Source organism: Elgaria multicarinata, chromosome 9 (assembly GCF_023053635.1).
Source record: "Elgaria multicarinata webbii isolate HBS135686 ecotype San Diego chromosome 9, rElgMul1.1.pri, whole genome shotgun sequence".
In the NCBI taxonomy this organism is placed as follows: Eukaryota; Metazoa; Chordata; class Lepidosauria; order Squamata; family Anguidae; genus Elgaria; species Elgaria multicarinata.
In genome coordinates this window covers 22,870,034-22,883,094 of record NC_086179.1, presented here as the reverse complement: position 1 = coordinate 22,883,094, position 13,061 = coordinate 22,870,034, and the positions used below count along the sequence as shown (strand labels likewise).

The following is a 13,061-nucleotide window of genomic DNA, read 5'->3' as shown; positions in this document are numbered from 1 at the left end:
TGCCGCATAGGCTTACAATCTAATAAAATCATACTAAAACAATAAGGAGGGGAGGAGAATGCCAACAGGCACAGGGTAGGGTAAGCAGGCACAAGGTAGGGTAAAACTGACAGTGTAAAGTTTCATCGGAACTGGGAATTATGGTTCATATTAATTATAGTTATCTGAACAAGTCAGGATAAGAAATTGCTTGAAGTTGGCTTGTTCAAAGAAACCATACTTAAAATTAACCACAGCTTACCACATTTGGACAAAATAAATTGAAGTTAAACAAAAACTAAAGTGGATGCTAAAGCCACACTGGAGGAGGAGAGGGGAGCACATGAGCCCAAGGCTCATGCATGTAGCATTAAGCCATGATGTAGTGTTACATCTGAATGCAGCCATTAAAAACAAATGGGGTTTAGCTAAACAAACCATAGTTTTGTGTTCTATATGAATCCAGATTACAGGCAGCAGACTGTCTACATGGAAATATTACAAGTACAAAATAAGGGGTATTATTAAGATTTGGATCATTCTAGATGTCTGAGTCCTAAAAACCTGAGAATTCTTTTACAATGAAGACCTGGCTCAGTCCCATCAAAAAGTCATCATCTTCCCAATTTTGCATCTCACTAGATCAAACAATGATTTATACTCTGCTGTAAAAGTGGAACATACACCACTTCTCATTCATTAACATCTATGTTGCTTTTAATCTGCAGCCTTTGAATAAAAATGAAACATGTTTACCTGCCTCCTTCAAAATGACTGATGAGATCAGACACTTTACTAGATTTTTCTTTTGATACACAAGAAGAGGTAGGTGTAACTTCCTCCATTCTTGGCTTCGTAGTATATAAAGCTTTATGCCTAGGTGTTTGGTGGGCAATGGATGACTGTGAATTCTGCAGGTGCAATGGCTTTGGAGGCACTGCGAAGAAAAAGGAACACATACGAAACTGCATTTCATATTTGTAGAAATTTCATATATTAGCACTGTTCAAACCCATGACTCCCCCCACAAAATGTTATATGGGATTGTTTAAGCTCTTCCCAATATCATCAGATTTCTTAGATTCTTGTTTTTGATCTTCAGCTCCATGCAGCTCTCAGATGCAGGAACTTTGCTGTGATTAAAAACAACAACCCTGTCCTCTGTTCATTCATCCCTGACTGCCATATATCTTTTTAGCGACTTAAGATGGATGAATAGCCCACTCAAGCAGATCTTGCCTTGTGTCCACCACCCTCCATAACTGCAGTAATACATCAATTATAATGCTAATAGACATAATCTACAAATAACACTTGAAAAGGCTGCTCTGAAGAATCCCACCGCAGGACCAGCTTTAATTTTTTTGTAGGTATTGGGCAACTTAGCATCAGTGGGCTGCCTTTGGCACCACTTTCCTCTTCCAACCACACCTCTTCTGACTCCTCCCACTGGTCCAACACCTTTCCTCTTTTAACCACACCTTCACTTCCTCTTTGACTCATCTAAATCATCTCTGTACTGCTTCAAACACACTTTTTAGACTCTAGGCTGTAATACTAAGCACTCAACTTTCCCCAACCTGATGCCCCCCAAATATGTTAGACTACAATCCCCATCTTCCTCAGCCAGCAGTCCTTACAGGGCTGTTGTCAGGATTATTAAAATAATGTATGCCCTTGCAAAGCACTCTAAACAGTCAAGAACTTTACTATGAATACCAAGTATTACTGTAAGAAAAGTGTTCAGTCTCAAAGTTGGGGTTCTCAACTTTTTTAGAGCTGTGGGCACATTTGGGAATTTGAGAAAATGTAGTGAGCACCACCACAAAATAGAGGATGTGGCCAGTCACATAATGTTTGCTGTAAGGGCCTGGCCCATCAAAAGTGTGTTAAAGAGGTGATGCAGGACAGGGAAATAGCGAAGTAAAAGGCAGGTAGGGATGGGGAAACAGTGAGCTAAAGAGGGGGGATAGTGGGGCTGGAGGCTGGGAGGAAAGGGGAAATAGCAAGGCAAACAGGTACAGGGGAGAGGAAGAGCAAGGGAAGCGGCTAGAAAGGTAGAGAAAGAAGACTACCCTAACGTTTCCCAAGGATTTTACTTAAAAAAAAATATTTTTTAAGGTAACAGGGAATTGAGAGTTTTGTAGGCATTGTTGGTAGTCCCCAGGGGCAGAAGACCCCTGCTATAGACTCCTGCTTTCACATAACTAGCCAGACTGTGGATGCTGGAGGCCTTATATTGCTGTTAGACATCACTGCTTCCTCCTTGCTTCCTCATGCAGGTGAAGCAGCTGCTGTATACATATGTTGAACAGTTACAGCCTTTGACTGCAACACAACCAGAAGTTAAGAATGTATATTTGTGCACATTCTTATACTTCATATTCAGTTGCGATCTGTCCTCAGGGCACAGGCCATTAGCAGGTGCCTGACAGTAACGACATCTGAAGCCAGGCCTGTCTTGGAGTGTGAAACAGTGGCGGATGACCTTGGCAAGCCAAAGGGGGTCACATAAGCCTTACACTGTAATTTATGCGAAGTTAAAATATAAACATGTGAGTAAAATATAAACGTGTGGAACATGTGAGTAATTTTTGTGCATGGACTAAGTTATCTGTAAGCTGTTGTGTACATGTGAGTGCACATGCATGTATGTAGTGTGTACACACCTTTACAACTAATTAAGTCCAGGAGGTAACATCTTATTTTAACAAGATGTTAAAAATATATATATGCTAAAATCACAATTCTTTTCAGAGCATCCCAGGAGAATCCAAACCAATCCTGCTCTTTCGGTAATTAGGCTATGAATGAGCCATCAATTCATCCTACTCTCTACATTAACAGAGGCTTTCTGAAAACATGAAAGAGAAAGAAAACATCATGAAGGGATAATTGAAAGGACAGCTATCACTGTCAAGATGTTTTGCTTGGAACTGTCACAATAGCTCATTACAGCCGTATTGTGTCTCCATGTTCCTTTGCATGTGCTTTAACATCCACCTGCTTGCTGTTAAGGAATGCTAGCCTTTTCCTACCCTGTGTTTTCCTTTAGAACTGACAGGCAGATCTAGGCCAATGAACATCAGATAATTGTCATAAAATTGAACTGCTAGCTGACAGAGAGATGATAAAACCGTTAGAGGGGGAGCGGGAGAAATCAAGACCAACTGGCTGAGAAAAAGGAGGACATGGAATTACCCTGGGGAAGAAGACAATGGAGGAGGAAATAGCTTAGACAGGGTTAATGGCCATGATTAAAGTAAAATCACAGAAAGCATGTTGAGCAGGAGGAAGAATACTAAAAGCAACTTTCCAGAAAAATGCCAGAAGTGAAGGAGTAAACCACACTATGCTGAATGAGTGAAATGTGTAAATGCTTAGAGATCCATTGCCTTGCCAAAGAAAAGCACAGATTGCAGCTGTCATGCCTCTATCAGAGTGCAATATTGCTGAACATTGGTTTCACACATTTCTGAGAGAAGAGGTACAATACACCTATAACTCAAAAGTAACTGTAAAAGAAAAAAGCACCTTCTCTCAATGGAGCCCACCTGCTGTATGCGTGTCACTGTTCTGGAGATGCCTTTTGGTTGAAAGTCCAGAGCAATGACTCACACAAGGATGCAACAGGTAGCCTCTTTCAGGGCAGCAACTCTGCTGTGTGTCTGTATAAGGAAAGACTGAGTGCTCCAAACTAAAGCTTGAGATCCACAAACTTTGGCCTGGTGCAAAAGACATACATTTAATTTTCGTTTTATATTTCTATACTGCCCAATAGCCAAAGCTCTCTGGGCACTTTACAAAGATTAAAAACCTTAAAAATACAACATTGTACATAATATAAACATTGTTTACATATAAAAAGACAGCACACACACCTCTAAACAATTTTAACTATCAATATTAAAAAAATCCAGGATCAGAATTAACAACTTTATCATATGCTGCCAAATGCCTGAGATCAGAGGATGGTTTTAACATGGCGCCAAAAAAACTAACAATGTTGGCGTCAGCCAGGCATCACTGGGGAGATCGTTCCAATTGCGGGGGGGGTCACCACTGAGAAAGCCCTCTCCCTTGATGCCACCTTCTGAGCCTCCCTTGGAGGAGGGCCTTGGAGGATTGAGCATAGTTTACCTGTACTATATGAGTAGACAGAGCTCCCAGTCCTTCCAGTCCAAAACTAGACAGAGCTCCCAGTCCTTCCACACAAAAATACACTCTTAGTTACCCGAAGCTTTCTTCATTTCAGCAGTATAATTTTGGGTGGGCTGGGAGTAGTTCTGCTGCTGCTATTTCTAAATAATTTGGAGTCAGAAACTCTTGCCAACCCCTTGCAAATCACCCAGAGAACTACCAGTAGATCCTGATTTACCTTCTGCCCTTCCTTGGACTAGAGCAATTAATCATGAAGAAATGCAGCCTCCTCTGTGGATGGGTGCTCCCAAGTGCCTTTATATTTCTCACCACACACACTTAACATGCCCCCGTATTAGAAAGGCTAGAACCACAAGTTTGACATCTAGTAGTGGCTAAAGGGTTGGACTGGGAGTCGGGAGATCCAGGTTCTAGTCCCCACTTGGCCATGGAAACCCACTGGGTGACTTTGAGCCAGTCACAGACTCTCAGCCCAACCTACCTCACAGGGTGGTTGTTGTGAGGGTAAAATGGAGAGAAGGAGGATTATGTACACCACCTTGGGTTCCTTGGTGGAAAAAAAGGCAGGATATAAAGGCAATAATAAATAAAATAAATATATATGAATGAGTTAGTGTCACACTATTCAAAAACATCAAAAATTAGACTTCTTCCTTCTTATCAGGTCAACAGAAGACTGCGTATCTTGCTGTTTCTGGCTTTGTTTATATGCATTATAAAAACACATCTTGTGTCAGGACGTTGGTTAGACAAATCTTTTGAGCATGGACAAAATAACACATAAATACTACTCCCTGCCACTTTCTTTGAGGTCATAGTGAGCCATATGCATGTGATTCAGCAGTGCAAACACAGTAAACATTCACTTTGTGCCTTGTTTTAAGGTTAAACACAAAGGCTTGGATTCAAAGATAAGTTAACTTAAGGAAGTTCACAGATGGAAAGTTTCTCATCCTTTCCTTCCCCCATAGCAACCTGTGCCACTCAGAAAGTCTCTCAGGAGGGTTGAGGGCCTTCCTGAACAATGTGGGATGAGGTGTGGATGGTTGGAGAAATCGCCCAAAATCAGGCCAATCTAATTTTGGGCAATTCCTTCCTCCTACCTCATCTCCTTCCACCCTATTCAAGAGGGTCTCCAGAGAATATTTTTGGGGGTGCAGAGGCTGGAAGGGAGAGGAAGGGACAAGAAACTTTCCTTTTATGAACTTCCTTAAGTGAATGTATCATAGGATCCATGCTATAGTTAATTACTATTATTATTATTATTAATAATAATAATAATAATAATATAGTTAACTTCGCTTGAACACCAAGAAACTTGCTCCAAAACTCTTGAATTTTCAGTCAAAATTTATGAAATTTGTTGTTTCAAATCATAGCAATATAGTGTAAAACAAAATTTTGCAAGACTAAATATTGCACATGATTTTTTTCTTTTTCTTTGGCATTTATTCAATTATCTGGAGGGCACAAAAATAGTATATAACAGTTCAATTAGTTTCCAACGATTTAAGCTGTTTTCCAGAAAGAAACCAAGCACTGTGCAAAACCAGGTCAGAGTCCATTGTTAGTTGCTAGCACAAATCTTGAGGAGGAAAGACAGACTTTGAATATTTTCCACTCCATTAAAGGCAGATCTTTGAACATAAACCATACAAATAACCAAAGAAAACATTCTAAGCTGTCTTTGATTAGTAGGTTAGAGGAATATTATTTACTACAAAGTGCTACACAGTAAATTTCAGTGATCCCATTTCCTATCCTATCAAATTGTGCCCAATATTGGCAAAACCAGAACACAAATTCTAAATAATTTTTTGATTATGTGTGTGTGTGGAGAGAGAGACAGAGACAGAGACACAGAGAGAGAAAGAGAGATGTTTAACCAAGAATAGTCTAGATTATAAAACAACTAGCCCATTAATTCAGACCGGAGTCTTGCAATCATTTTCTCATGTGCTTAATGTACTATTCTGCAGAGCTTTATCAAGATGAGCCTAAGAACTCTGCTGAATCAGACCAAGGGTCTTTCCGGTCTAGTACCCCAGTTCCAATTCAGTCAGTCAGATGCTTCCAGAAAGCCCACAAGCAGAATGTAAAGACAACACTGCCTTTCATCAATTGATATAGTGGAATACTGTCTTTGAACTTTAAGGTCCCACTTAGCTATTGTCTAATGCCCATTTAGCTACCATCTAATTTAGCTATTGTTGAATGTCAATTCCACTTTTAAAGCCACCTAAGCCAGAAGCTATTACCACATCTTGTGGCAGTGAATTCTATTCATGGGTTGCACACTGTGTGAAGAAATACTTCCTTTGCTCTGTCCTGAATATGCTCCCAACTCAATTTCGTTGAGTGATCCCAAGTTCTAATGTTAGGAGACACGGGAAGAAATCATTAACTACTTTTTCCATACCATCCATAATTTTATAAACGTCTATCATGTAGTCACTCAATAACTACAATCACTACCATTACCATAAGAGGAACAGCAAACAAAGCTTTAATAATTATTTTGAATAAAATGTATTCACCCATCAGGTTCCAAGTCAACAAGCAATGGGACAGAGCAGGGTTTCCCCAACATCTGATAACAGAAGTGCCCTTTTCCCTTCAATACTTTAAACATAAACATAAACCTTTTGAGGTATATGATTTAAGAATTAATCTGCCAAAGGAGCCCTTTCCACATTGCAGAGGAGTCCTTTCCACATGAGTCACAATGGCTTACAATGGAAGGGGGCCAACTCAGTGTAGTGATCCATGCAAAGATACTCGCCTTCAGGAGATGGTTGCCCATAGTGACTTTCCATGAGTCACTGCCCTGGGCTGATTGTTCCAGCAATCCTCAGGCGGGGCGAATGTGTATGTATGTGTGGTGCTGCCATGTCTAGGGGCAAAGGATTTACACAGCGTAATTCTGCTGCCTCTCAACAACAGGAGGGATTGAATTATCAAATTCATCCCAATGCTGAAATGTGGGCCTCAGCTAGACGAGGGGGTCGGAGGGAGGCGATCTCGCGATTTTATGATCGCGAGATCATCACTCTGGTTCACACGCGGCACGCAACATCACGCCCGCCATTTATTTTGTTTTTTAAAGAAGGAGCGCATGAACACTTGTGCGCAAATAGTATTTTTTTAAAATAACTAAATTTCCCCACTCCCCCACCCCACCCCTGATGGACACAGAACTCCTGAGGCACTCTGTGCCCAGCTCCCGGCTCCTTGCGATGCGCGGCCACACGTTCCGCGGTCTCAGGATCATCCCAGGACCGCGGAAAAAGCAGGCTAGAACTGTAGGGTGATATCCTGGGGCAAGGGAGGGATCATCCTTCCCTGCTCCCGGGATGCCCTGTAAGTCATTTGGACACACAGGGACAATCCCGAAGCGATCACAGGGATATCACCCCATCTAGCTACGGCCATGGTAGTGTTACCTGCTGGGAGAGGGCCACCCAAGAGCAGTGTGTAATGCATAGATGCATTAGGCAGTCTCTGTTGTGGATAGTACTTTAAACTCACAGAAGCCTTTTATTTTAAAGTTTATACCTCATTTCAGCCAAGGTTGACTCCCCAAACAATTTACAATTAAAATCCACAAAACAGTACTATATATTACTGATACATAGGGCTGTCTAATATGGTATTTTCTGGTACTGGTCAACTGATGACATTGCATTTTTCAGGCTGTTCCTTTCAGACTGAAGGAACAGAAAGAGCTACAGGTGGACTTGGGGGCTGCCCAATAGTAAAAATGCCAATCCAGGAAAGTAGTCCTTCCACTGATCTGCAGAATTCAATGACATGCTAGTGGACTCTGACGCACAGGTTAGAGTGATGCAGGCATGTGAATCAGCCCTCAAAACCCAGCCTACATTGGCACGATTGCAAAGTTTTGTCAAGGTAAAACAGACTTGGTGCTTATGTAACCCCAAACCACTTCTGTTCTACTGACAGCGTAAAAACAATATTGCCAATGGAAACTCATCCAACTCAAACGGATCATCACTAGGGGTTTTATCCAGTGTTAGTCTACCTTATAAGTCTGAGTTAGCTACAACCTTGAGATTAAGAGGGAAGTAGAGAGTCTAGTAACCTACCTAAACCCTGATGAATGTCTTCCATGGTTCAATTCAGAGTTACAAACATTGGCCTGGTTCGATCGATTGCAGGGCGGTTAACAAGCCACTGTGGCTTATTAACCATCCTGCATGTGCCAGCCACATCTGCATAATTACCCCTGCCAGCATGGCTTCTTGTGACGTCTGAACCAGGAAAGGGTGGCTTGTTGGGGTGGATAACAAACAATTCCACAATCCTACAACAGCCCATCAGTTCTGGGTGGTTTGTTACTCACCTGACCAAGCCCTCTTCCTACTCCCTGGCCAGGTTCAAATGTACAAGAAGCTGCGCCGGTGAGCGTAATTGTGCAAATCTGGCCAGTACATGACTGGCACATGCAGGGTGGTTAAAAAGCCACACTGGCTTGTTAACCACCTTGTGATTGTGTGAACCAGCCCCATTGTGTGCCATTGCTTCAAGAAAGCATAAGTCTCGACTTGCTGTGTACATGTAAGAACATTTCAATTTGATATACCAAACCAGCATAAGACGAAAACAAATAAAGTAATGAGTAGACTAGGTCTGTTCACAAAAATTAGCATAATGTCACTTCCTTTGCTTGTAAATAACTCTGTGAATTATACTGACTGAGACACAAAGCTGAGACACAAAGACATACACCTTAAAAACACTTCCTGCTCAAATCTCAGTGTTCCCATATTTTAAGGGCCCCATTCTCTTCTTGGCTGCTAACGCATGTCTCCTCAGTCTAAAGTCATTTCACAGCTCAGAAAAGTGAGATTACTAAATATGCTACATTTTTACAATAAAAACACTCCAGCGAGACTGCAGTCAATTAAACCCTACAGTTGGACACTACTGAGAATCCAAAACAATATCTATCCCCCCTTCATATTTTCAACATAGTCCATTTAGAATTTTACGATCATATGTGTGTATCTCAATTCATTAGTACAAGTGAACAGTTTTATTTATTTGCGACACAAAATACTGCATATTTGATTTATTCAAGTTTGAGGTCCCTGAGGTTTAGAGCCGGGTACAGAATTGAGTTTCTACTGACCTTGTGGCTTTGGATTTGAAGCTGGCCGTGGGGAGTTTTTAACTGGCACGTTTCCATTTATTCCCTGAGCCACTTCATTGCAGATGTTTGGCTGATATAGCCTCGCTGTGCTGTTTGCCGAACAAGGTGGAGTTATGAAGATCTTTGGACATGAACTGCCACCTGTAAGGGGGGGAAAGCAAATGTGAACATGACTGAACATATGGATTTCCTTGTTAGTTCATTATTATGCTACAGATTTGGGAAGAAACTTTGCACCAGGTCAAATAAGTGGCTGAATCTGAATAGCTTATTCTATTACTACTACACTCTCCAGTAGTATGCAGCACCAACTTGAAACACCTGGGTAAGCTTCAATTCTTCAGGGACTTTTAGGAGGGTGCACTACAATGTAATCAGAAACTAGAAATGGTCTTAGAGAAAATGTCCAATTCTATTTTAATTTTCTGCTGCATCAAAATTCTGAAATGATAAAATGCAGGAAAAGTGTAGGACAAATAGATTTGCATTCATTTTCCTGTGATTTAATAGAAAAAGGAGAATTTATGGCAATACAGTTGTCAAAGATTTAAAAAGCCACCACTAGTAGCTACCTCTCTTTAACTACCAATAGTCAATGTTGCTATGACGCAACATCAAGTGGATTTACAGGAAAATTCTAGTGCTAACTACTCCCTCTGTAAATATTTACCCATGTATGCATATACCTGAAAGAATATCCAATACATATTTTGACTACTTAAGCCAAAAACTAGCCACTCTCTCCCCCTTCTCTAAATGACAATTTTGCAATGGTTTCAAATTGCAAGACAAAAAAATGACATCAGTTCAACTAAGGGGATGTCTTTGGCTGAATGAACAATATTAAGGAGGAGACCTTTATTTTTTAAAAGAAGTGTCCCAAACAGCTGTCATATATTAGAGAGAAAAAATACAATGCACTCACTACAGCTGTAAAAACAGAGATGGGCATGGTCATATGATACACAGAGAAAACAGCTGTAGAATTTGGCTACCTGTATTCACTAGAGGCCAGTGCAATATGTAGACCTAGTTTCCTAACAGTGACATCAAGAAATGTGGCAGATTATTGTAGAGAATGACATGGGCTAGGACCCTTGATCTAGGTTAGGAGAGAGTTGCTTGTACAATTTAATGGTTTGGACGTGTTATTTTAAATTTATGAACTAGATTCAATTAAATATGTTAAAAAGACATGCCCAAGGCAAATTGATACATTGACTAAACCACTGTGGGAATGGAAATCCAACATTGATATAGTCACAGAAGGACACCATCATTAACAGATCTTTAAGAAGGGAAGGGAGGAGGTCAATTTTACTCGTAAAACTGTAATATATATCTTTTGCATTAATGCTCAGATTCTCTAATTAAAGTGCCTCTATTTACTATGCATATTTTGCAGTAAATATTTTTGTAAGCCGCCTTGAGAGCCTTTTTGGCTAAAAGGCGGGATAAAAATGCTAAAATAAATAAACAAACATACAGCATTTCCAGGGGGAAATGAGAAAGAACATTTAACAGTGAGGGACTCTGAACTTGCTTCCCAACGCATTAATTTCTCTAAGAATACTGAAGTAATGACAGCAAAATATGTTTTTATACTGTTTGTTTTATACTTTGAATGATTTTAATTTTTATGAACCGCCCAGAGAGCTTTGGCTATTGGGCGGTGTAAAAATGCAATAAATAAATAAATAAAATATCTCAGAATATATCAGAATACTACAAATGTGAAGAAATGTGCTGTGCTATGAAGTTGGAGTTGAGCTGCTACTACTTTAGAAAGACAAGCACCTGTGTATTTGTAGTCTATCAATGCATGTGTGTGTTATAAAAGATATATGGCCAATTTCCACAGAAAGGAGCCAGCTTATGGCGCATGCAAAGCTCTGAGAATGCACCCAAGGCTTTGAGAATAATGGAGCAGAGAAACGCTCTTCGATTTTACCACCCTATTCCCGTTTCAGTCTCTTGTGGGAAATAGGTTTCCAACCCCCACTCAGAGTAGCATCCTTTCATCTATAACTTTGGTAGTCTTGTTGAGTGCAGATGGGGTGGGGGCAGGAGTGGGTGGGTGGGGAGAGAAACTGTTCTACTTTCAGTCAACCAATTACCCCTATTTTTTGTACGGCCTCAGTCAGACACAGGGACTTACTATGCGCAGAGGAATCTAACCTCTCAACTTCAGCAGTATTGTTTCACGGCTCCCCACTTCCTGAGACAATAGAAAGCTCTAAGGAATGCTATAACAAAGTCAGCTTCTTTGTAGCATTTTTTTAAAATGACATTGGTTTATAAATGCATAACATGAGCATAGTGTGCAGGGGGATGGTGGTGGACAGATAAGCACCAAACAAACAAAAATGCTACATTTTAAAGCAGTCTCAATTCCCCAAAAGCACAACTCCACCCCTACGTCTCCTTGTAACCCAGCGGCAAACTCAGATTTTTGCCTTTCCCTGGTTACAATCAAAACTTCCAGCCTATCTGTCTTCAGCAGGTGGGGCATGTTAGACAGCTAGTATTCAAAGTCCAATGCTTGCTACATTTACAGTTGGAGAAGCATTTTTATACACAAACATGCACCTCTCTCTTTTCCCCCAGAGAAATTACAGAGATGAAGCTGCTAGGGGCTGGAACTTATAGAGCTTCATCAGTTTTAAGAAAACCCCGAACACACACACACACACCTTTGCGGATTCTGAACTACCCTACTTCTTCGATTCTAAGACACACTTTTTTCCCCATATAAACATCTCCAAAAATGGGGTGCGTCTTAGAATCGCGTGTGTGTCTTAGGTTTTTTTTTTTTCTGAAATTAGTGTGCGTCTTACAATCGATGGTGTCTTACAATCGAAGAAATACGAAAATGCTGCTTAAATCTATGACGAAGAACAGCTTTGCTGTAAAGTATGATTTCCTATTAACTCCAGGGAAAATGTTTAGATTACTATGGGAAAATGTTTGAGATAGTGTATAAAGCCACAATTTACTAGACTTTACTATTATCCCTTAAAAAGATAAGAATACATTTAAGTTCATAAAAAATATTAATAAGAAGGTCAGTTTTTAGACTTCCAGTGTTTTTGTGAGTTGAAACATCATTCTGTGGCATCCTGTTTGTAAATATATTAACTTAGTGGTTCTAATAAGTTTCCTTTCAGAAAAGAGCATTTGCTTTCTCCATTCTTGAAATACATTTTAAAAACAGGTGTGTTTTTATAAATAAAATTATTTATAATTATTTATAAATAATTTATAAATAATAGTTTTTATAAATTATTTGCTTATGTGCACAATCTTGCCATGAAGGCTGGGAATGATTTTTAATATATTATGTGTACATTCAAAGGGATTTAAAAATCCTGAATCTGATTCCTATCACTGGGCTGTCATTTCATTTCAAAGAAGGGGTCCCAGGACCTCACCTCAGTTCTAGAATTAGAATGATAATAATAATGGGCACAAAAAGCACCCCACGGAAAGCAGCACAACATAATACAGAACCCACAAATAAACAAAGAACGATCGTATGAATGGCTCAGGAAGGGTGAGCTATTTCCAGAAACAGAAGGATTCCTAATACTGTAGCTATACAGGAGCAAGTTCCTGTCGTTTCTTCCTGTATAATATTGCCAGGATTCGACCATTTTTGTCTGTCTCTTCTGCCAAGACTCTCGTTCACACACTGGTTATCTCTCGGTTGGACTACTGCAACCTTCTTCTCTCTGGCCTTCCCTCGTCT

General features: G+C 40.2%; 1 protein-coding gene across 2 annotated transcripts in view; it reads right to left on the bottom strand.

Annotated features, from left to right (window-relative positions):
* FGD4 (FYVE, RhoGEF and PH domain containing 4) overlaps positions 1-13,061 on the bottom strand; it is a 118,486-nt gene that overhangs the window by 37,977 nt on the left and 67,448 nt on the right. For both annotated transcript variants that reach the window (XM_063134957.1, XM_063134958.1), the window contains exons 2-3: positions 9,293-9,454; positions 736-916 (exon numbers count right to left, since the gene is read on the bottom strand). In XM_063134957.1, the coding sequence (XP_062991027.1) occupies positions 736-916; positions 9,293-9,454 (343 nt within the window). The remainder of the gene's footprint in view (positions 1-735; positions 917-9,292; positions 9,455-13,061) is intronic.